Source organism: Pholis gunnellus, assembly GCF_910591455.1.
Source record: "Pholis gunnellus genome assembly, chromosome: 9".
In the NCBI taxonomy this organism is placed as follows: domain Eukaryota; kingdom Metazoa; phylum Chordata; class Actinopteri; order Perciformes; family Pholidae; genus Pholis; species Pholis gunnellus.
The window spans coordinates 7,976,273-8,002,267 of NC_136535.1; the positions used below are offsets into that span (position 1 = coordinate 7,976,273).

The 25,995-nt window shown below is 42.6% G+C and overlaps 1 protein-coding gene across 2 annotated transcripts in view; it reads right to left on the minus strand.

The window, feature by feature from the left end:
- The window catches only part of tenm4 (teneurin transmembrane protein 4), a gene marked incomplete at both ends in the record, with an annotated part of 111,028 nt that overhangs the window by 8,701 nt on the left and 76,332 nt on the right, over nt 1-25,995 (minus strand). The window contains 8 exons of one of the 2 annotated variants that reach the window (XM_079165745.1): nt 203-499; nt 3,637-3,872; nt 7,487-7,659; nt 11,775-12,652; nt 17,066-17,220; nt 18,063-18,295; nt 22,541-22,561; nt 22,987-23,236. In XM_079165745.1, coding sequence (XP_079021871.1) covers nt 203-499; nt 3,637-3,872; nt 7,487-7,659; nt 11,775-12,652; nt 17,066-17,220; nt 18,063-18,295; nt 22,541-22,561; nt 22,987-23,236 — 2,243 coding nt within the window. The remainder of the gene's footprint in view (nt 1-202; nt 500-3,636; nt 3,873-7,486; nt 7,660-11,774; nt 12,653-17,065; nt 17,221-18,062; nt 18,296-22,540; nt 22,562-22,986; nt 23,237-25,995) is intronic. The other variant, XM_079165744.1, reaches the window with a different exon arrangement.

Genomic DNA, 25,995 nt, shown 5'->3' on the forward strand with positions numbered 1-25,995 from the left:
TCTGTGCTGGAGCCTGATAATGCAGCACAAACACTGCTGGAGTATTACAAGTTAACTTTTAACTGAAGTCTAAAATCTCCCGTCAAGGCTCTTACACAGACACACCTCCAGAATTTATCTGTATAACATGTCCCGACCATCTAACAGTACATTTTTTATCTATGAACCATTGAATCAACATTGCAACAACAACAATTCGTACCTTCTCAAGGTAAGTGTAGCTCCACGATTTACCATCAGCAAATATCTGGGAGGAGATTCTTCCACTCTGGTCATACTCCATGCGAACAGACATGGTACCTCTTTGGATGCCTGCCACGTGCCCTTCAGTAGAATACGTGACGTTGACTCCATTCAGACGACTGCTTGGCGCCCACAGAGTGGGCCGCCCAGCATGGTCGTAGTGGATCCGTAACGTGAACTTCCTGTGGTCGTCGTAGACCTTTTCAGTCCTGGTGATTCGATCGAAGTCCAATGACAGCAAGTTCCTATTGTGAACCTATAGGAGAGGACGCAGGCAGTTAGAAACATTTCATTTGAACACAGCAACTCCACCAAGAGGAAATAAACATGTTGGGAAGTTGGAAAGGATTGAGAGGAATTGGTGCGCACTGCTCTTCTGAGGTGGGACCTTATGAGGAGGGCTTTAATCACAAAGTGATTATTTTATATTATTCTTTTCACAGCTGTTAATTACAACAGAGGAGCTGTATCTCAGGACTGCAGGAGCCATTGAAGAGATGAAATTATAAGAATTACCATATTTCTTTGTTTGTGCTAAAAATTCTGTGGAGTCTAAGTGGGAGTATGCCTATTCATGCAAGAAACATTAGAGCCACATCGATCATTAAATTCATTTTCACTGCTTACTGAAAAGAATTACCAGGCGCAGATGACTCTCGTTTTATTTAGCCATTTCCGCAAATTGGAAAAGAGGAGAAAAAAAATCTATTCTTCTCCCGTGTGAATATTGTTGAAATGACACCTTTTTCTTGCCTCTTTTGAATATAGGAGGCTGCACACGGTTTCACTATGATCCGCTCTGAAGAGTGTAATCCTTAAGACCGTGTCCAGGTCAGCACGGAGACTGACCCGCTGCCAGGCTTTATCTGGGAGGCAGCTCCTGTGCTGCAGCCAAAAAGATCCACAAAAGAGTCCCAAAACGCACCACGTCTCTCAGGCAGCAGCCTCTGTTAGAAGAGGCTCCAGAGGAAGAAGAAATCAAATCAGGGTCTTAGGATGCAAGAACTACTTTAGACACCATCTGGCAGATGATAGTCATAGAGGTCTCTGGCATTAATTCAAATGACCTCTCCGATTCTGTATTATCTATCACGTCTTTTTCTTGATGTACATAGTTTCTCTTCAGATGTGCTACTGTCCGGCTTGGTAAACATCTTGGCAAAGCTTAAAAACATCTTAGCTAACAAAGCTGCTATTGGCTACTTTCCGGACCAATGCCACAGAGCAGGCTTGTGTCTGTCATCTGTGAAGGGACAATTACACCAGAAGCAATTAATGTCATTGATACCTAATTGAGAGGATTACTTTACACTAAAAGCAAGAGCAAGCACCAGCAATTTGAGCCCCAGGCCTCCTCCGATGGATCTAGTAATAAGAACGGGAGGGGTCCACATTTGTTATCTTCTCTTTTACTTTAACTTACCATCATAACATGAGTCAGACTGCACCGACGGATGAAAAATGTGTTAAACTGACTAGATCCTTAAAGATAAGAGACTAATATCAAAGACTGAGCTCCTTCTCTAGCATTTCCTAAAACACTGGCAGCAGTGTTTTACACTCTTTCATACGCAGCAGATACCTGCGGTCTGTCCAAAAAGATTATATTGAGATTGCCTTAGGAAATAAAGTATAAGAAAGAGAGAAGGTTATTCGTGCCAGGATCTGTTTCCCCCAAAGACTCAACAGGGTGGAAAAAAACCTCTTACAGCAGAGATCCCAGGTTCCCATGAGAACGGAAACCCACTCAAGAGGAATTATTGTAAATTGGACATTGCCTCTAAAATAAAATTGTCAAAGAAAGAAGAAATACAAGAGAGACTTTTACAGTGCATTAAACCTACTATGTTACAATTTTCAACTTCAGAATAAAACATTACAGCAACATCTGAGCTCTCAATCAATACAACGGCTTTTGTGTCAAATGACAATATGAATCTGTTTCGCGAGTGGAAATGCTTTTCATCGGTTCTCGTGTTTAATTTAACAATTACTGTTTTCTTCAATAACATCAGTTCTTGCTTTTTCTCACATTGCAATCAAAGGAAACACATTCTATCTTTTAAATTGTTTTCAGCTGGTATCTCTTTTGAACAAACATTATAAAACCCGATGATGATACTGAAATGTTAATACAGAGATACCAACATTGTCGCCATTTTTAATTCCACATTGAAGTGGTTGGAGTTTCTTGCTATGGCCAAGTGGCAGCCACAAGGGCTCTCCCATTGATGTACATTTGCAAACTACTCAATCTGAGAGGAAGGTTTGTTTCCATGGAGAGAAACAGAGCTACTGCTCCTCGTCAACATAAATCATAAATGTTGTCGCGGCTAAGAGGGGGTTAGCCCGAGCGGCACGTGACGTTGTGGAGGAGACAATCATTGACCCATTTCACTTTGACACATGAAAAGCACAATACAACAAACACGTGTAGTTCAACTGTGTCAGAGACACAAACTGGAACACAGACAGCAACAAGCCAAACACGTTTAATTCGCTTATTCGTAGCACAACAAAAGATCTGTAAAGACTCCCCCCCCCCCCCCCCCCCCTTCCCTCCCTCCCTCCCTCCCTCCCACTGCCACACACTCATCCACCCACCCACGTAATATCACTTGACATGCCACTCAAGGTCGCTCAATGATTCCAGCTCTGCTCATCCCCTCTGTTCTTGCCATTAGGCTGCTCCCATTTCCTATCTCACCCCTGGGGCCATTGTCTGTAACATACATTAGACGCTTTCGCTTCCAAAGGGACGACGGGGCCATTAAATGAACAGCCAATGACAGACAAAGTGGCACCTCCGCATTAGCTGTGTCGCCTCCCAGAAAACGTGGAAGACAACTCAACCCAAGTTTTGATAAGCCGTACAAAGCTTATCAATCAGGATGCATTTAAAAGGTGCCTTCTTATGTTGCAGCATGGACAAACATCGGGTGTTTATCCCATTATGAAAAGGGACCTGTTGATATTCTATGTGTTTAAACTCTGTCGGCTTAGCAACGTTAGCTTGCTGAGGTCATTTACAGACATTTCTTATCAAATACTAAGACTGTGCAAAAGAGTCGATTGAAGATAAACATCAGCAACATTTTTTGTTTTTGTTTGTTTTTTTTGGACGCAGTGCTAATATTTGTGTGAACGTATCCCTCTAACAGTCTTCCAGTGAACCGGGCTGTTAGCCTATACTTAAGACTCACACTGAGGAAAGCAGAGGTCCTCGAGTCAACGCTAGATTGCACAGTGAGTGGAGTCATGTCAAGCAGGTAGCTGAAATTCAATGCCATTTTTGAACGAGATAGACATTTTCCTCACTCCCAACCATCCGCCTTGCGGTCCCTTTTAAGTGTGTGTGACCAGCAGTTGCTCTTAGCAAGGCGGCGTGCTTACCCTTAATCTTCGCCCGTACACTGTGACCTGGCCACGGGCTTGCTCCTTCCTCTGTCTCCATTCCACCAGGTTGAGGCCATTGTCAATGGCCAGGGTCACGTTCCTCTTGCTGACCGTTGGGTTAACTGTGCCGGCCAGCGAGTGGGGTTCGGTGTGCAGGGACACCTCCATGCCGTTGGCCAACACTAGCCGCAGCGAGCCATCTAGACCGATGAAATAGCTGTTCCGAACTTGTTCTGAGGATGTAGAGGGGGATAGGATTAGAAGAAGAGAAACAACCAGCAAACAACAGAAGCGCTCCTGGTAGCTGATGCAAGAGGACTACATCTAATATTCATCTCAGTGAGACACAATCTTAATGACCTAAAATGGCTGCTCAGCAAAAAGAAAGCCTTTAGCAGCAGTATTTAACTGAACCCCTGCGATAATGTCGGGTCGGTGACAACAAAGATCAATAGTGAGAGCTTTCACAGCGCCAGTAAAGTAAAGTTTTACAGCTGTTGCAGCAGCCTCGAGGATATGGAGGAATGAAAACTATCAAAGCTGCTAGGCTGCCTGTGGACACACACACACACACACACACACGCTCACACACGAGGGATAAATCTGAGCCTGTCTATTACTGTCCCTAGGTGACAACAGCCTGTGTTCCAGCTCCAGACCAGTGACTAATGTTTCCACTGAGCATCTCATGTACGTTCATCAGAGAGAGTCTCCTTCTTGCCTCCTGTCAGTAGACTGACGGGGACCAGCATGAATATTATTCTCATTAAGAACAGTGGCAAATGAACGGCTTGTCAAACACTACGTTAATTAGTTGACTTAATTTAAAGAAGAAAAAGAAGAAAAGAATCACAACATACACTGTAATTTCCTCGTGCCGACATGTCAAGTTAAAGTGACCGTGACGAACTATTTTCTTTGCACAGCAAGCAAAATAATAAAACTTCTCATGAGGAGATTGGGTTTTGTGTTCTTTTTCTGTGCCACAGGATGTGCTGTGCTGCTGAGACAAGAGATATGGGCAGAGGAGGCAGGGCTGACCTTGCACTGGCCCTTACCTCTCTCCATCATACAGACACTTCAGGGGTTGACCAGAGGCCTCGGGGGGCCTACCCTACCTAAAAGAGGCCACTGAGACCAGATGAAGCTGAAAATACTGCTGAATTCGGCACTTCACGCAAATGCGTGCATACGGTCAGGGTGTATGCCCACCTCCCCTCCCTCTGGTCTATATATCCCTGCCTCTGATGAAATATTTTCATACCTGATGGGGACAAAATGTACCCCACCCCTCATAGTGATTAATGCTACTTCAGCAAAAGACCATATGAAATACCTAAAATAACAAGAAAGACCCTGCAACGGTTTATGGTGCAAACAACAACAACAACATCACAAATGGACTTTCAGTGTCAGCCCTCGCTCTTATGTGACTTTAGAGACGACACCCCATCTAAGCCATGTGATGAACGTCTTCGTGCTGTCAACAGTCTGCTGTTCATCTCTGCTAATGGACCAGGGGTTGATCCTTCCCTGACAATTGCAGAGATGTGGGTAATAGAGGGGCGGAATGCAGCAGATGACCCCTCCACAGGAAATCAGAAGAATCAGACACAGGTCCGTCATCAAAGACGACCGTTTTCGTATTCTGACAAACACAATATTTATGTTGACAGCACATTGTGCGATTGCATTTGTAGTGTTTTTTACTGGCAGGTTAAATTAGCATTTAACCTTTAGTTTTGTTGTATATGATTGCATCCCCTATGTGTCCGCAAAGGACAAGGCAAGAGTGTGAAAATAGCGCGCTACCTGATGGATTCACTTTAAAAAATATTATTAAAATATTCCTGCAAATGCAGTGGTTGAGTGCAAGTTAGTGGTGTAACTGCAGTGGTGGCGAAGGTAAATTATAACGTTATCAAATGTTCAAATGTAATCTCGTAAAATGTAGTGTTGGTGAGAAACTTGAATAAATCCAGTTGTTTAAAGGAGATTTTTTCTCATTAATAAAATAGATGTTAGAGATGAATTATAACCTGTTTACAGTAACAGCTTATAATACATCATTAAAACTACTAATGACAAGATAAATAATAATAGTCTGGAGTACAAAGAGAACTGTTTCTACCAAAATAGATCATCAATGATCGGCAAGTATTGGCAGCAAAAAAACCAGATCAGGTATCTCTAAAAGTCATATTAGCTCCCAATTGTCTTTTGTGCGGATCATATCTGTGATCCGATCCGTGACTCTGACCCGTGATACGATCCGAACTGTGAGTTTTATGATCCGTTGCACCACTAGTTCAAGCTACGAAATTGTTTTACTAAAAATCACAATTCTATAAATGTTAGAACGGGTGTCAGTGTCTATAAAGAAGGCCCACTGTGGTTCAGGATTTATTTTTATGAATAAAAACCTTTCAACCCCCCCCCCCCCTGATGTTCTCACAACTCACACCCGGCATACAGTTAAGCAGGGGAGAGATCTGTCTTACACTCACATTTAGGGAGCTCTAGTTTGCATGAAACATAACCAATAATGGAACAGTACACCTCACCATCACTATAAGGCTCAGTATGATTAGTTATCAATAACTAATGATGTCTTTGTCGAAGAATAAAAACACAATGAGCACAGTTAATTAATACAACTGAATAATGACTGATGACGATACATCTGATTGGAGTGACAATTACAATTAAGCTTCCTTGAATCTTACATTTCTCAGCTCCATAATGATAACATGATTAACAGCCTGGAGGCTGAAGCGTGACGTGAAGAGGACAGAAACACAACCAGATGACCAGAAAGGAATCGTGAAGGCCGTGCATTCATGTGCTATGTGATCCCCCACTTGCGAGCTTACAAAGCAGACAATAGTGAATTAATTAACAGCAGAGTTCCTGGCGCCGCTCTTCTCACTGGCAGATGTCTAAGACAAGGTCACAACGGAGGTGACCAGTCCATCGAGCAACGGTGAGAAACCAGAGACTGTCGTCTTCCGTTTCAGAAACAGCTTTGAGTAGGCCAGAGGATGGAGTACACGCTGGAATCTGAATCAAATGTTAGAGTGGGGGAAAAGGCTGTGTGTGTGTGTGTGAGGGGCAGTCTTTTGAAAAGTGAGGTATTAAAGTTCAACGTTATTAACGGGTAATCCATGAAGCAATTGGTCAGGTACAAAACAGGATGTCAGAATGCCTAAATGCGTGAGACAAATCAGGCGGAAAAAGCCACACCAGTCCGCCCTCTGCCTGCATCTCTCTCACTAAATGTCCTAAACCTGGAGGATCTCGCATATGGGCCACCAGCACTGTGCGTTATGAATTGTGTTTTCTGACAGAAAGTCAATATGTGTTTCCATTCCGGCAAATGTGAGTTGCCCGACACATTTCATTAAAACAACAGAGGTGCAACAAATACTGCAGTGGGTAAGCTCTGTAATTGATAATTACTGAGACAATACATCTTCATTTAAAGGTCAGCTCGCCTCAATGCCACAACGCATTGCTAACTAATTCATTAACCCCTCGATATAGCCAGACTAGTAGTGTTTGAGATATCTGTATCTGAAACGTCTGACTCTACATCAGCACATTAAGATAGAGGTTAATGGAATTTTCTTTGTGCCGCTCAAAGCACTGAAAAATGAATTTGAAAACGTCAGAAACAATGTCCTGGTTAGATGACCCACTAACTTCACTGCCAACAGTTTGCATTTGAACTACCTTTGGTTAGCTCACATGGCAGCAGCCCCACGACTCCTTCCAGATGAAGCCAACCAGGCCTCAGATGGTGCTTGGCTGCAAACATGTGTCTATTAGCACATTCAAATTCACTAACCCTGCATGAGTGTGTAGAAGGCGCCAGAAGCCGACAGGTTGGTGGTGATGGTGATGTCCTCTTTGTTGGAGCCCTCTGTCTGGATGCGGACCGAGCTGTCGGCGTCTGTGCGGTAGCTGCTCACTCGGCCCGTCGGGTAAGTGACGTTTGTCAGACGCCCGTAACTGTCATACCTACAAGGAAATACAACGATGAGAACCGAAGAAAGCACAGAGGGGCATGACATCTGGAACTGTGTATAAACAGTAACTACAGCAGAATTCTAAACAGTGCTGTGGCCTAAAAAAAAAGAATACAGAGACTTGTTGAGATTTGTTATATCATAAGGAAGCAATCACAAGCACAAATTCAGGTCAGGTATGCATAAACGCATGCAGGTACAGATTTACTGCAATGAGTTGAGCAGAATGAGTTGCTATCTGACATATACTGTTCTAGTAAGAATTGAGAGTTTTTTTTGTAAAGTCAGATTTTTCTATATTGGTGTGACAAATTGTGGATATGTGTCAACACAGGCAGTAAACACAGCAGCATAAGCGTGAAGGTTCTTCTCGCTTTTGCAATAGGATGTAAAAGTGACATTAATATGAATGATACTCGGTTTGTAAGTAACTTTCACAGGACACACCTGCTTATTAGCTTATAAGATTAGTGATATCACCTAATCTCATTATAACAGTCTATCTATGAAATAGGAGCGCTGAGGTGCGACTCCTTGGAGAGATGCTCCCCAGCCTACGAATCAGTCAGTCCATCACATACAGGAACATGAGTGGCCAGATTGTTTCATTTTGCTCAGAGAGCACATCAGCATCGAACAATTTGGAATCTTTTAGATTGCCAGTGTTCCAGAATGGGAGTTGAGTGAACGGCGCATTACATAGAATGAAGACTCTTATTTGCGCTCTGAATACAGATCGGGAGGCCCTCTTCAATGTTGCTGCCTGCCATAATAAAGCCTCTCATAAATGAGATGGCTGGTGCTGGTTTACGGAGATTTCCTCAGAGCTGCCATCTCAAATATCCAATATGGAAAGGAAGAGTGGGAGAGGAATCATCTCCCAGAGATAAATGCTATCTGATCGCAACTGCACACGGGACACGGATTCATAGATGCATTTCAGTCCGAGTCTTCCACTTCAGGAAATACTAAATATCTGAGTAATTCATATCTAAAGCGTTTGATTTCTTTTGATACTGCTCGTATTTTATCAGCAGGATATTCTCCCCGCGTTTGTCGTCATACAGTCAACGCTATCTGCACTTTTAACTGTTCAATTCATTCAGACGAAGAGAGAGGCCCTGTTTGCCTTCACCTCTGCACAAAAGACAAGAAAATCTCATTCTAGAGCGACGCTGCGCGCCCCAGCTTGATCACTGACCCACACTCTCCGTCTCAATTAGAGCCTTGAGCCCGAGCGAATTCCTCGGGCTTCACCGCCGAGCTCTAATGGCTCCGGCCTGCTTCAACTCAGCCGCCTATTAGCTTGCGTTCTCTGGACACGAGGGGCAGGCAGGTGCAGGGTGCTCAGCAGAAGGGGAGAGGACTGCTTTCCCCCTGGATGGCCACGAGTCCGTTCGGATTGCATCACCTCTGCGTCACATGCTAGCTCTATGACCTTTTCACGCTGAGTCCCAACAATAGGCCGGACACTTCATATCAGCGTCCCCCTCAAGCATGCCTAACCTCAGTCTTGTGCAGAGCTATTTCCACCGCCTCTTGCTGCCTGAGAACGTCTGGACACATGTGACTGATGACTGTGCGTACGATGTAAAGGCAACAGCCATGTGATTGCTTCTACTTCATTAGCGGTTGTTTTACATGATTTAGCTGTTATTGTTGATGTATGAAATCAACCCAGGAACATTTGCTTGAACCCAGTGACTACTAGATGCATTACTGCCCTGTTAATTAGAGGCCAAGAGAACAATAAGGCATCCCTCAGAATGCCACACGATTTAATGGATTTACAGCAAGCCTTAAGCATAAGCACTTATCATTACAACAAAAAACTTAAGAGGTCAGCGGAGCATCTGTGTATACAGTAAATGTCAGAGCAAATGAGGCTGCCAAGGGTTACACCAGTAAGACAGCATAGCAGATGTCTATTGATCTCAAGTCAGTCCTTTGTTCCTGCATTCACCCAAATGAATTTCAATGTATTGGCTACGGGACGTAAGTACACATTAATTAATATGGCTAAAATGTTGAGCAGTGCACTTTGCTGAGCGAGATAAATGGAGTTTCCTTTTCATTTCATTTCGGATGATAGTAAATTATGTTGGAGTGACTTTCAGAGCTGATTATTCAAGAAAAACAAACTCTTTATTGGGCCTGAATGAAACATGGACGGTTGCTCATAGGTATATATGAAGTTATTGTTAAATATAAAAAACAGGAAACTGAAAAAAAAATTATTTTCTTCATATTAACTGTAATATATTTCTAAATAATCAAGCATGTTTTGGATGGAGAGTATGTTGTACTCTCTTCCGTTTCAATTAGGACATTAATTAACAGGTGATGCTCCACATCTGAGTTGTGGTGTTGATAGTTATTTATATTAATTGTTTCCATTTCACTGGCCTCCTGCAACAGACTGTAGGCACTACATGATTAAACACTATTTTCACACTTCGTCCCATTTATGACATTTAATGTACATACTGTACAGTAGCTTTTGTTACAGATGCGATGACAGTCAAATTCTAGAATGATATGCTTGCAGGCAACAGTATCCCTATTTCTTCCAGTGAATCCATTCCCTGTGATGTTATTAAATATAACGTGTAATTTATACATTGGAAGAATGTAATTATTGTCTGTTTTTAAGTATATGTGAGCCTTTTGAGAAATTCATGATATCCTGATCATCCATTGTGACCTTGCAGCTTAAAAAAAAAACAAAATTTTAGTTTCACTGGTGCAATAACATCTGTCTTCTTTTCTTTAAGTCATTGGGAAGATATATAATATTAACAGCAGCCATTTTGAAGTAAGACAAAGACAAATAATTCAGAATCCCAGCCACCCGCTGTATTTGTTGAAGCCGTAGGCAATTCCCTCTACCTTGAGAAATGCTTATGCGACCGTCTCAGGTGACGACCAAATCAAACACAGGTGATAAATGTCTGCTCAGATTAAACAGAGCGTCTGATTATGTGTCAGAGTGTTATATTCCTCCAGCGAGGTGTAACAGATGTGTGACCAGCTTAATCACACTTTTTGGAATGACACCCAGTTAGGACAGTGTCCCTTGGAACAGTATATTAAGCTAAGGGACAAATTGCTCCATTCAAGTCACGAGACCAAGAAATCTGCAGCGTATGGGAGCGTTTTCAACTGTTCCCTATTACTGCCTCTGGCTATTTTTTTTGGCATATATTTCCGGGGTTTCGTCGCAGACCTACGAGTAAAATGTGCCAGCCAGCAGATATGTGTTGTTCCCTTTAACCTAACAACTCCAAAACGAGCTACGGTCTGCAGTTTGTCACTACAAGCAAGGGTGCAGATGAGTAACATATCATCCAGTAATCCTATTTTGTATGATAACAGCAAATAGGATTACTTCCATACTTCCACAGGTCTTGTATTGTGAGTGACATAGACGCCAACACGTAAAAAGGTTGCTTGTGCGCCAAAATACTAAACTCAAGATGTCAAAGAGCTCTTCAACTCTAGACATTTTGTCACTCAAGAATCTTAGCATTAAGTGCTACCACAAGGGTTTCCAGTTGAGGTATTCCAGAAATGACAAACTGTATATTGGATCTAACAGATTTATTTAGAGCCATAAATTCCACCTCTTAGTTTGTTTTGATCTGGTTCTGCTTTATCACAAACTCTCCTGTCGTCTCAGGTCCTGCAACTTTCTTAGGCCATGCAACCAACTCATTCCCTTCACCTGTTCTTCCCGCCCATTGCTCATTCTCTCATTAGTCCCTCAGTATTTGTACCAGTCCACTTTCACTTGGTGTGTTCCTGCCCAGCCTTTCCTAACCCGTCTTATAGGATTCGCCTTTTCTGACCCTGCTTGCCTTTTTGTTGGACCTTAGAAATCTGTCCGGCCCCTTTTTGGGATTTGTTAGCCTTACTGACTGATCTCCTGGTATTGAACTTGCCTGAACTGATAAGTGCTTATCGTGCTTTTGGGTTCAAGTAACGTTTACATTTAGTTGCTCTCTTGGGCGAAGTAATAATCTATGATCAGCTCACCTGGCATTAAGAGTCTGGGTGTAAGGAATATTATAAAGGAGTTTTCTTTTCATGTTTCTAAATATTACTCACTCAAAGAAGGTTGTCCATCCATTTTCATTTGTCTTAGTTGCGAGGAGTCCTGAGCTTCCATGGTAGGTCATTACAGCTAGTTCTTGACCCTGGGCAGCAAGAGTTTTAAGGGCATTGTTGGTGCCAATGGTGAACCAGAATGTCTGTCCATCGGGGACCATCAGCCACAGAGGCATTCCTGTTGTGTCTCGACGGATGTTCACTATGTTTTTGTTCCTATCAGTGATGCTGGTTAGATCTCCTGCTCCCGTGTAGGTCAGATTGTAGAGGTGGTCTCCTGTAGTCAGACTCTGAGTGAAAATGTGGCTGCCGTTGGAGTCGAACAGGTAGAGTTCATCGTGAATGGGAGAGGACACCTCGTACATGCTGAGGGGATTCAGGTAGGGCTTGTTTTTGCGCACAAAGCGGATACGAATGTTGCCCAGATCCGCAATATAAAGCTCCCCGTCCGGACACACCGCCAGAGAAGAGGGTGAATTCAGCTTAGCATCCTTGGCGTAGCCTTCGTCTCCAAAGTAACAATCACAGTTGGCGTCATTCTTGCAGTCACAGCCACTCGGTGCCCCTGCAACCAGGGAGATCTCTCCATTGGTGGACACCTGTCGTACTCTGTTTATTTTCTTTTCATCTGACTCAGCGATGTACAGAACGCCAGTGTGGGACACAGCCAGGGCGTTGGCGGACTCAAGGGTGGCATGGATGGCCACTTTGCTCATGAGGAAATGATCAATCCCAGGCACTTGGCAGTGCATAGGCCGGCCCGCTACAATACGGACTTGATGGTTTTCTGAGATCTTGAGCACTACGTTGTTGTCCAGGACGTACAGGGAGTTGTCCATGGGACTCACTGCCAGGTCTGTGGGCCACTCAAGACGCACCTAACAGGAAGAGAACACCAAGAATATCAGCTTTGGGTCACAAAAAACAGACCATACTTTTATTGATCCACACATTTTCACATTATCAGAGGAAAACGGTCCCTCAAGGGAAGAATGGTTGAAAACTGCTCACAAAAAAAAAGATAGGGCTGCTGTGAAAAAGGTGTGCTATCTCATAGCTTACGCTGGAAGCAAAAACAATTTTTGAAATGATTTATTATCTGATAAGGAGGAAGATAGCAGCTGGTAAAGTTGTTAAATGGGGAAATACAAAAAAAAACATGATTTTTAAGATCAGAGATGATAACAATAGTGAAGAATAAAATGAGAAGAGATCATTCAAATGATCAGATTAACTGAGAAAGAGCACACTGCAACTGATCAGGAGAGCTCTGGACACCTGAGGACTGGGCTTGAGTCCTGTATTTTTCCTCGCTTTGGGTTATTAATTTGTAATGACAAGAGATTGCATAAGTCCTTGAGAAAGAAACTGGAGCACGCTTTCCAAATGAAAGCCTGCCTCTAGCCTCCCAAATTATAAATTATTGTTCTGCTAACAATATATCAGGCTTTTAACAAATTGGAATGATTAGATTGATCCAATTTACCGGTCTCCCTCTTACTTATGATCCCAGGGGGATCTCTTGGGAACATAATATGAAGTGCAATATTTCAATAGAAGCCTTGGAGCACCATCAAAGGAAACTAATTAAAATCTGGACAAAAATACAAAGAAAGGTCCAGATTTTAGGGCACCTATTAGATGGGGGCAGCTTTGGCATTGTTTTGGATACTTTCCCCTACAAATGGGAATGGGAAGGTGAATAAATTGATGTAGCTCTTACTGTGGTTGACTAATTTGTCATAATGACCTGGTGATGCAAATTGCATAAACCCTTATCCCGATAATTGATAAGGGAGAAATCTCTGCGCATCAGGTCATGTGTACTTTGACATTACATACATTGTTACCTCATGACACCATATCATGCTCCTTAATTACATGTTATGGGGGGGAGACTGAATTGTGCACTTTGGGTATGTCAAGTGAGTAGAAAGCTAATAAAAAGTGACCAATGCAACACGTTGAGTTCATTGTGTGAGTGTGTATCACAGTAAAAAAGGACAATGCTTTTTGGCCATGAAGACGGCATCAACCTATTGTCAGTGGTCTAACAAAAAATTCAGCAAAAACTTTTCAATTAAAAAATGAAGGTAAAAATGCCTCAGAGAAATGGTTTTTCACTGATAAATACGTCAAGGCTGACACATTATAGTCAACTTCTTACGACAAAGTCTGCTCTCCATATAATACCTTTTATTTACACGCTCTTGGCAATTTTCTAATTCAAAAGGCAACGCTGACAAAACAATTAATCCAAACCTGAGAAGGGATTCTACAGAGATGGTTCCCTGCCACTCTCTACAAGCAGAGCATTTGTCCACCTTTGATTGAAAAAACGATTTGAGCATCGCACACAGCTCACATCCCATAAACCTCCTTTCATCCCCCACAAAACAGAGGAGGTTTATATAATAGGACATATCTTGGGTCACATACAACAAACAGAGGGGGACCGGCAGTGGAAACATGTCTTTCAGTGAGCAGAAAATGCATTTACTTGGGAAATGAAGGGGAGACTTTCAATTTCTTAAAACCTATTTCTTGTCAACACTAGTGGCTAAATATTTCATGAGCCAGTGTGTGGAGTGGCTCGGGGGAGCTGCCTGTAAGGAGGTTTTCACGCCACTCTGACTGATGAGGGGATTTTCCCCGTGCTGCTGTCCCATATGCTGTAACCCGATCATACCCTCCTCTTTATACAGTGGGACAGCTGTCAGTAGTGCCTGTCTGACTCGGCCGCCACCAGCAAAAAAAACCAAAATGCGCTCATCACCCGAGGAAACGAGCCGCGGATTTGCACCAACACAACTATTTTTAAATGGATTTGAACTTGTATTAGAACTGTAATGTCATTTTCCATTAGCAATCTCTTTACTCTGCCAGCATGATGCCTGTCTGAAGGAGAGTAATGTGTCATTATTTGAAGTCCCTCTCAGATTTGAATTGAATGTCACAGTCAGAACCTTGATAACGCTTTCTGAAGCTGCTAACACCCTTGAAACATGTTCAAATGATCGTGTTTTAAGACATGGATTCCTTCTATTTAAGTTTGAACTCGGCAGGAGGGTGCGGAGAAGATTTTCAAGAGAAAGATAAAATGGAAAAAAAGATTTCTGAAACAGTGAGGACCTTCGGCCTCGGTGTAAACAAATTAAAAGATTCACCAAGAGGTCAAACTCTTGTCCTTTTGCATGATAATGAAAAGTTTGAAGAAAGCTTACAGAGCTGCACGTTGAATTAAGAGTGAGTTTTGCTGCAGTGTGCTCGCTACACAGATGGCATGGCAAGATAACAATGACCTCATCAGGAGAGAGAGAGAGAGAGAGAGAGAGAGAGAGAAATTTGACATAATTTCTTTGCCTAGAACAGGTGAGGTACAACAAAAGTAATGACCACTGTGATGAGGCTTCTCCAGAGAAACTCTGGTCCTAAGTGAGGGATTGGGGAGTGTTTGAAGTGGGAAGCTATGTGCCCTGGATGAATTTTTAATGGATGCTTTTTACTGTCTGAGTGTCTCTGGCAGTGCTAGTGCGATTTGTCATCGTTGTAGAGCTGCAGTCAGTCTGCCTGTGTCCTCGCTGCTGTGGAGCACGGATGGCGAGAGCATCTATAGGCGCTTGTGTTTGTGTGCAGGGAAAGGGGGGGGGGGGGGGGGGGGGGAGACTAAGGGAGCAGCAAGCACAGGTCATGAGGCGGATGGAGCTCCCCCAGGGCTGGAAATGGGCAGCTGGAGGCTTTGCTCCCTCCACTGAATACATCATTTCACAGACACACAGAAAGCTTCTCTCTGCTGGCATCCGAGGCTCCCTCAGGACCTGTTTGCTAGTCGTCGTACTCGATAACATACAGGATGGGGCAAGAAACGGACTGGTGCATGCAGTGCAGGGCTTGGACATCAATCAAATCTTATCATTAAAGCCCGGGAATGTTCTTCTCATGGGAGTAAAACTATAACAATTAAAGACACTGTAAACAACACACACATACATAATCGTGTTCTTTTTGGATTATACATTACTGCTATGGCTTGTATGGCAAAACAACCCCTAACTACCTGGGTTGAAAATTATAATTACAGGAAAGAAAAAAAAAGCTGCTGGAGTATGCAAACAGTCTGTCTCGTCACCTCCAAAGAGAAGTGACTGAGCTAGAGGGTGATGTGACCTCGGTGCAGTGTCCTTGCCTGGGGAATGTGCGTCTGAGGTAGCGGTCTGGTTCATATGTGTGCATGTGTGTCTACATGTGTTTGCCTGCATCATAGAACATGTGTGCATGAATCGAGAGCCAGCTAGGTTAAAGGTCATCATCCCCCTGCAGCTATAGGTCAACAGCCCCTTGCATTTGGGGTTGTGTGGCCACTTGACACAGACATGGAAGCTGTGGGGACTACAGTGCCACCTCTGGTTTCAGCATGGCTCTGTACCGGGGTGCTGTGTTTATTCTAGTTCCTGTGTGTTTTCTTTTGTATTAGCTTATTAGCCATAAGATGATTTACATTTTGTAATTCACTAAGCTGGCACAGATGCGTTTGGGGGCTGCTTTACTGAATTCATAATCTTCAGGATCAATGGAGTTAATCTAAGCAAACACAGACCATCCTCGGTGTATTCAATTCCACATTCTCTCTGGCTAAAGATGCAGGTTTTGCAAAAAAAAGGTGCAACATATTAAAATAATAATTTATTCTATGTGCAATAACAATACATATTTCTATAGCACAAATTGCCTCTTGGTTAACCTAAAGCCTTCCACTTTATCTGGTCCGTATTCTTTTTTGCTTAAAAAACTCTATTATAAATTGTGTGTAATCTACGTATAGTTTCACATATTGTCACATTGTGCTTTTAATGTTTTTTTGCGGCTTTGCTGCATTACAAACTTCCTCTGGATCTGACCTGAACTGAATTATTTCAGTCATCAGCCTTCATTCATGACAACTCAGAGGTTCAGAAACTTTACTAACATGAGCTTAAGTGAACACAGGGAAACAGAATCCAGCCTGAAAACTGGCAGTGGAATCCCAACAGAGTGCCAACAGAGAGCCTGTGGGCTCTATCTTCCCTCCTCTACCTATCCTTTGCAAGTCCTGCGGATCTAAAAACTGGCGTCATGCAGCCGATAAACAAATGTGGATCAAAACTAAGCCGAGGGCCGCTGGATCCCGGCTACAGACACAAAAGCTCACACAGGGATGTCAGCATCCTAAAGACCGGGGTCAGTCAAGGAGACTGGTGTAGGCTGAGAGACAGGACAACACATGCCGGCCGCCCGGGTCAGAGAGGTGGTACCTGAGAGATGTCCATCACTGCATCGCAGCTGAGAGGTCGGGCAGAGGTCAGGTCATTGAAGCCCAGAAGAGTAGAGATGATACCGTTCTGATCAATCCTGCGAATCATGGTCCCATCCACAAAGAAGATTACACCGTACTTATCCACCGTAATGCCTGTAAAATAAAAAGTCGCCCGATGGACAGGAGAGGGAAATATCCATCAGTTATTTTGTTTATCTGCAACTTAATGTGCGGACTGAGCACCACTAAATGACAATTAAGCCCTATTCACTGCAATCAAAATTAAAGACTAATCACGGCAATGAAAGCTGATGCGAGGATTGATTTTTCTAAAAAATCAATAGTGGAGAACAATAGACACATCAAATAGATGATGAGTGCTGTATGTATTGATTCAATTACAACAAAAAATGTCATCAATGTAGGCTCTTTCTCTCATGCTCTCTCAGCCTAAAACAATGAGGCGGAGAATACTACCCTTAGCCAGGCACATCTCTGTATTTTTCTATCACTTCAGGGTCTGTCAGACAATGTTCAAGTAGCTATGCACATCTAGTCACGACAGTTATGGCAAAATGTTCTATTTTCAATGCAAACCTGGAATATACTGTAGCCTTCATGCTGAGCGTTATTTCAGAGCATATGAATCACAATGTCATCCCGATGGAGGACAACAAGTAAGCATGTGATCTAGTGACTAATGCATCATCCAGATATGGAAACAAGAAGAAGACAAAGAAGACCCCAGGAAACAAAAGGAAAAGCATGCTATAAAAAAAATGTAGTTTTAAATAACTGAGCTAGTGAGCTGTATGTACGCGTAGTTAGTGATGGAGGTTAGATAAGACCATTTAACGCATGAAAACTATTATTATGTAGTATTGATCTAGCCTCTGGGACTAATGTCATTAACTATCAAGCTTGAAAAGAAAAAAGACCCCCAAACTGACTTGGCACTGCACATTACATTGATCATAACAACCTCCATTCAATACCTCTGGGGTTGGTGAGAGTGGCCTCAACGGCCTTTCCTCCATCCCCGCAGCGAGCGTCATCGTATGGGAGACACTGGTCGCCGGTGCCCGCCACCAGCTCTAGATTCTTGGCCACATCTTTCACAACATTCATGGATTTCACCTTGAACACCTTCCTGCTGCTGGTGTCCGAAAGGTACACGGCACCGTTCACCGGACTGGTGGCCAGGTAGTACTTGTGAGCGGGGCTGTTGCTGAGAGAAGGGAAAAAAGGAGAGGAAGAAGCCCAAGTCAATACAACTGGAAGGGCTACAGCGCGTTCAAATAAGAAACATTGTTTAATACAATTAAAATGGATTCAAAGCCATTTAGAGAGTCAATTGGGCACAATTACAGTTTAAACCATGGACACGGAAAAAGAATAATGGAATGAGATTAAACATGGCAAAATAGAACGAGATTAAACATGACATAATGGTGGAGCTTATAACTCATCTACAATACAGTCAGCTTAGTTAGAAATCCCTGGTGTCAAAAGAGAGTGGAAACTCCACTCGTCTCTATAAATGTGTTAGATACACAGTAGCCATGTGTGAAAACACTGTCGCATGTATAGATATAGACGTCTAGTTTCTTTTAGAGTATTGAAACAACAGCAATGATGGAGGGGATGCAGAGTTAGGAAGACAAAGAGAAATGAGGGTCTACTCAGAAATCCTAATCACGCCCTCATCCCTGACCCACGAAATCTTGGCAATATTATCTGTCTATACAGTAGCCTAACTGTTGCTTATAGAGGTACAAACTAGTGAGTTTTCTTGGTCCCCTGGGACTTCTTTAGAGAAACCCAAATAAATAGCTGAAGCAATACCACACATATGTGTCCATCAGGCACAGCACAGTAAAAAAATATCCTATTAAACTTCCAACCAAGTCAGCAAAGCAATCCTTCATATCCACAGGAGGTTGCCCAACCTGACAGATAGACAAAAGAGCCAAATATAACCAATCCTGCTGTGGCGTGACGCATGCAATCTATTGGCACACTCAAGTCAGGATATAGGTGTCAGAAAACACAGAAAACAAAGATGACTGTTGGTAGACAAATCCATAGTAGTACAAATGAAGTGGCAGGGAGGACTATTTCCATTAGGAATCTGCTCCTGTATATAATAAAGACATGATCTTCTGCGGGAAAATCAAACCATGACGAATTGTAACTAAAAACACCTGATCCCAATAGGGCTGGGTAACAGAACTCGATACCTTTAAGGCGTCAACCCAAATAACCCAGTACCAAGTAGTAATACAACTGTATACCATCCTTTTATTTACCCAGATCTACAAAACAATGTAGCCATTGACAGTATACACTATAAGACAAGGCAAGATATGCAAGAGGCATCTTATCTTGAAAGTGGCAGATTTGACAAACTTCTGTGTTCCCATAAATGCAGTACAAAGCACTATTTGTACATGGATAAGGGTTCCTTTCTCTAGAGATGATGTCCACATAAAGAAAAGGGAAATAATCCCTTTCGACTACTTCAATGATTTGATTAATTGATTGTAAGAAAATGTACCAACAACAATTTAGCTAATCTATTATGCATATAAATTAGTGGTGTAACGGACCACTGTCCATCCGTGATCCGTACAGATCACCCCTCACGGTTCGGCACACATGTGAACCGCGGATTAATTACACAGTTTACCTTAACCATCACAGTGTGAAATAAATCGCTATCCGCCAATGGTAAGTAAAATATGCGATCAGGACATCGTCATTCATGCTTTCTAGCTGCCGATCTCTGATAATGTTACATTGTAAACAACCAATCCGTGTTGAAAATGACCGGAGGACAGCTGGTAAAGTGGCTGATGGACAATAAACAGAAGTACCATTCAGTTACAATATGATGCGTTCAGGCTCTGTTCAGTGAAAATGAGTTTTGGGCGAAGGTACAGTAAATCATAACGTTATCATGATGTGTTCACATGTGAACTGAAGGAGATGTTTTCACAGCAACATAAAGAGATGTTAGAGATGATCTATGACCTGTTTACCTAACTCTAAGCAGCTTATAATACGTCATTAAAACTACTAATGACAAAATGTGTTTGAATCAATGAAAGTACAATCTTTTATTTCCTTATAATTGAAATTGTGTCCCTTTATGAAAAAACACTATAAATTACTATATCAAAGTAAAAGGATAACATTTAGAATTTCTGATGGTTTACTGACTTCAGAGCGGTTGAAATGATGTTTGGGACGATGGCAAAAAAGCCTGAAGCATTAGACCAGCTGCTATAATCAAACAACAAAGGGATCTGTATCTGTCAATATGGATCATCAATGATCTGCAATTAGTATCAGTGACAAAAAAAACATGATCAGGGATCTAAAAGTTATATTTGCTCCCTTTTTTCTTTTGTGCTGATCCGATCCGTGACTCTGATCCGTGATACTATCCGAACCGTGAGTTTTATGATCCGTTGCACCGCTATTATAAATCATCTAAACCGTTATCAAGTAAACAAATAATTGCAGTATTTCCCTGTCGTTGTCGACTGTTGGTGAGACAAAACAAGGAATTAGTGACCAGTTTAGCAGTGTAGTGTTTAGCGTCACCTTCATGATGACCAGCGTTATTAGGACGGGATACAGCACAGTTCTGCCAGACCTGATAAGCGTTACCCGGAAACCTGTCAGCAGGGTGTCATTCAAAGTGGATTAAGATAGAATTTCAACTATAACCTTCAGGGTTCTTTAAGGGCTTATGGCCAGCATGACAGGGCCAAAGCTTATATTTTTATAATACAACAAGAAAGAAAGACCAGTGGGTCTGTGGGATTGTCAACTCCGGTACGTAACTTTAAATGACAATTGACCTTCAATGAATCAGTGATGACAGCACACTGCAGCAAACCTCAGGCACACATGTCACAATCAGCCCACTGACCAAGTTGACTGATATGTTGGTCTACAGTACATTCCAGGTACAACTGGATGGCTTAGACAAAAAACAACACTGCTGCTTTAGAGTAGGTCAGTATCAAGCCTCAATAACTGGATTCTACTTTGCATTCTATCTGCCATGTGCAATCGGCTGATACCTTATCAGCTCCCAGTTGCATGTAGAACAGTGTTGGTCACCCCCATAGTGTTTGAAAGTATGAGGCGTTATTCCGTGACCTTGAGCCATGGCCACATACTCCATCTATATTCACTGACAACATCTAGTTTGTAGAAGATAATTGGATTTTGCTGCATGCTGGCACGGCAGCGGAGGGAGCGCGGTTGGAGTGGACGGGGACATCCTTAGTAGGGGGTCAATGAACATTGCAGTGAGAACAACCACCTCCCAGTACTATCGCTAGCTCACACATGAACAGGAGGAAGCCATCCGTTTCATACGGACACATGCTGTGTTTTTCCTTCAGAAATCTCCTTTTTAATATGTAAATGTGTTAGGGGTACTGAGAGCGAAGGGACGGAGCTTTGACATTTCTTCAGATTTGCTCTAGCAAACACGGCACGAGTCTGTATGGGACGGTTGTAAGTTGGTGTATGTGAGCGTACTAACGTCTTGTTCGTGAACAAAGACATCCGAGATACAAAGACTGACAAAAAGATAGATGCGGAGAGACGGGAAAAGCAATAGAGAGCATCTGAGCGTTTTGTTAATGTGGCCGTTCTTGAAAATAGAGGCCAGTGACCTGCATCCCTTCGCTTTTCATGCTCAGTTTGACTACATGTTCCCCAGCTGTAGACAAGACCCTTTGATAGAAAATCAATCAATAGCCCTTTGCCCGAGACATGGTATCTAAAGACAGCACGCAGAGATTTCCCCTTGCCGCCACCTGCCAAGCAAAATGAGGTCTTTGTGTCTTGAACCACTGATAAGATCTACACTGAGTTGCCATCTTTTTAGTCGCACCTAGATACATATATAAAAGCGTTATGAAACTTCTTTCCTGTCGTGCTGTTGTGTTTCATTGCATGTAGCAAGATGTGCCTAACACACTGGCAACGCAATGTATGTTCTACATCCCACTCTGAAATGTTGACTCGATTCCTTGACTACTTGACAGATGGCAATTCCAAAACCATTTTAATTAAAGGGACACATTAAAAAGCATAAATCTAGATGACTCAATACTTACATGCCTATATTGGTCAATGTTATTTGACCCCCATTATCAATCCTGAGGAAAAGTGCAGCCTCTACTGAGCCAACAATTCTCTCTCTCTTTGCAATCACACACACAAATGCACTGTTGTGAGCAAGCCACTGAATCCAGAGATTCAGTAAGATCATAAACCGCCAATAAACGACTAAATCTACAGCTTTTTACAGCTCAAATTTAAAGATATGATCTTCTAGCTGCTCAAAAGTGCACGTCTGAAATGGGCTCAGACGGGCACTTTGACATCAAGTATGTGGACTGTGTCCTTTTTCTATATTAATTTGAGCAAATACTGTTTGGCTTACCTATGCCTGAAGTCTTTATTTCTGTTTGCCAAGAGCAGCAGAAAACAAGAGAGGAAAAGAAAGGAGAGGAAATGTTAGTTGTTAGAAGACAGGATTAAAAAAAACGGCTGTTAGTGGACAGATTTATTTAAAAGAGAATCATGACAAATAATAATTAATTATTATTACTAATTCCTTATCTACTCAAACCTCCGTCTTTGCTGACGATAACAGAGAAATGAATCTTTTCCTGGAACATCTTCTGTTAAGACCACATTACATCCTCTTCAGCCGCTATCAGGGCCAAACTGCAGCTGTTACAGGTGAATGAGACAGGCAGGACCATCAATCCTGGGCCTGAGGGCGTTTCTGTCTAGCTCAATCGACCTCAGTGGTTTACGACCTGTGTGCAAACCCATCTGAGCTCATGGTCCTGAGTGAATGTTGGTAGGCTACTCCTCAGTTACCTGAGCTCCAGGACACTGGTGACGTTCCCCGTGGTGAAAATCCTCCTCACATAGTTGAAGTCGCCCACATACAGACTTCCATCTGAGCCACACGCCAGAGCCACGGGGGCCAGCAGCTTGTTTCCGTCAGCAAGGCCATTACAGCTGGGGCAGGAGATGCTGCGCCTGCGACCGTTCCCCATCACGCTACCGATTACAGGAGGCTGCTGGGAGATGAAGACGTTCTCCCCGTTGCCCATGTGAAGAATACCTGATGAGGGCACAGGAAAGAAAAGTAAGTAAAAACACCTGCAACATGTCTAGGTTGAGCAGAGTTGACTGGGCTCTATTTCTCTAGAATTGGATGCGAGCAAAAATGCAAAGACTTGTGGAGCGAGTGAAAACGGATGTGACCAACTGGTTATTTCTAATTTTTGCGATTTTGGTAACCGGAGGTGGGCTTCAACAATAGGCGGTTAAATCAGCTTCTCTTTTCTTTGAAGGCAGCAGTGTTTCCTAAAATGCCAGGAAGTGCATCCGGGCCAGTTTCTCCCAAGACAAAAACAAGAGGCTTTATTATACGATGAATATTTAGCAGCAAAAATATGTTGCCAAAGGCAGATGAAATTGGATTCACATTTTACGAGGCACTTGAAATCCTGTCAACAAACCTTTTTACAAGAAAATGATATTCAGGCAGTTACAATACAACTACAAACATATGAAACTAAAACCTAAGTTACAGTTGACTGTACTTTCCACCACAGTGATAGCAAAGGTTTAACCTAATTAGTCATATTTAGGCATGTTTGCATCCAGATATAAATTACACTTCTGCAAATTGTTCATGCAATTCACATTACGACATTAAGTCAAGTCAATTTTATTTATGAAGCCCAATATCACAAATCACAAATTTCCTCTGTCCTCTTCCACTTCAGCTAAGGAAACCTTTCCCAATTAATCACGTTCACACAACATACATTTGATATGATTACAGGAACATATATGGTTTGGAGTTTTACTTAAAGGTGCTCAAGACACATCTGGCTGGATGCTGCCATCTACACTTCTGCAGATAAACGTTGAATCTGTATAGAACAGCATTCCAGACTGGTGTGTAGAGATGCATAGGGGCTATATAAATAGGTTTGCAAATTCCTTGTCAGAAGGTTTAATTAATTAAGACACCCATGCTGTGTGGGTGATAATGGGCAGTGCCGTTAACAAATGGCGAGCCAAAGGATTAAGACGGAATGCTCAAGTCGCTCTGTTTGTTTGTAAATGGGCAACTGCTCGCTGACACGTTACTGGTGAGAACTTGGTAAGCTAATGCTATTCTAGTGCCACCATGCTGCAAGACGCTCCTGGTCGCTGATTGCAGATTAAAATATATATTGACTAAAAACTTTAAAAGAGAGTGAAAGTCAACACACAGACAATAATCTGATGTGATTTAGAACAGGTCCGTGTGCGCACCTCTGCCAACTGAAACCATGGAAATTGCTCTGTGTGCCCGTGTTTGCAATAAGAGGTGGTCTTAGCGGGTGGAAACACAGGCACAATTTCACGCCAAAATGGGGAGCAAAAAGCCCTTGGCACAAGTGGAATCTCTTGGAGCTAGAAAATTACCACACAGGCACACAATCCCCAAAAAAATTGACTTGCCCCGATTAAAAATGGCAGCACGCCTGCCTCCACCGGCTTTGTGCATGAATAAAAGTAGAGCCATATGAATTTAGTCCATGTGCAGGCATTCAGGCATGCAACCCCACACACACACACACACACACACACACACACACATTATGTTTCCATTAGTGTTGCCAATCTACTCTTGGAAAATGTTCAAATATGTTAATGTTAAGATGTTCCTGCTGCCCAATCAATGTAATCATATTTGAAAGTCAGCATCTGTGTGTCTGCAGGAGTTTCTCTGCTTCTGATGGTACTTGGTGACCTGAGTTCTTTGAGCAGCACAACATTTGGTGCATCAGAAAGGATCAGCCAAGCATCTCCTTCCCGGGACTTGATTTAATATTAGGGACTGCTGCTGCTGGGAGCAGCAGACTGACAGCAATTAAATAAGGGATGATTCTAAAAATGCTGGGCATGAACAGCACATGGAGGTGCCAACTGGGGTGGTTGCATGGGGGGGGGGGGGGGGGGGGGGATAGCTCTCTCCCTCCCCCGGACAACACATTCAGACTTAGCAGGTTTAGTGTGACGGATCAAACTGCAACCTTCCTGAGCACTTTTCATATAAGTATGCCTCATCTCCTCTGATGAGCCCTTCCAGACACAAATAAACTGTAAAGCCTGGCCATTGACAGGCGCTGCACTAAGTTTTTTTTTTCTCTTCATTCTGCCTCTCAGGAGTAATTCGCTGGCAATGGGAAAATTGACCCCCCTCCCCTAAAAATGGACAGCAGTAATAAAAATGTCAGATCTATCTGAGGATACATGACTGCTGAATTGAAAAAAGCCTCAAAATGCCACAGACGGGGAGGACAATTCAATGTTACACAAAAAGCATCATCTGAGGCACTCAGTGGACATGGTGGTACTTATCTGCAGTCGTGGGCACATGCAGAATGTTATGTGTAAAATGCGATAAGTAGCGGCAAACTGAAGAATTACACCACCAAATGTTTCCATCTTAGCAAATGACAAAGTCTATTATTGAGTCCTAATGAGATTTAGTTAAAAGAAAAAAGAAAAAAAACCTGCTCGTTAAATAGGATGCTTGTTTCCAATGTATATTAAATAAAATAATTGTCTTAAGATTTGTAATTTCTCTGATATTAACGTGCAGTAGTTATCTTTATTATGCTATCTTCTTCTTAATCGCTGACACAAATTCTTAAAAAAACGAACTGCACTGCCACACAAATGTATTTACCTCGCTGTGCTTTTAAAACTAAACTTAAAATCAAGATTTCTTTCAGCATGAAATCATTTTTTGAGTAGGTGGTTTAATGAACGAGTAGCGGAGAATAGGCATTTCGAAAGGGATTCGTCGTTGACTCA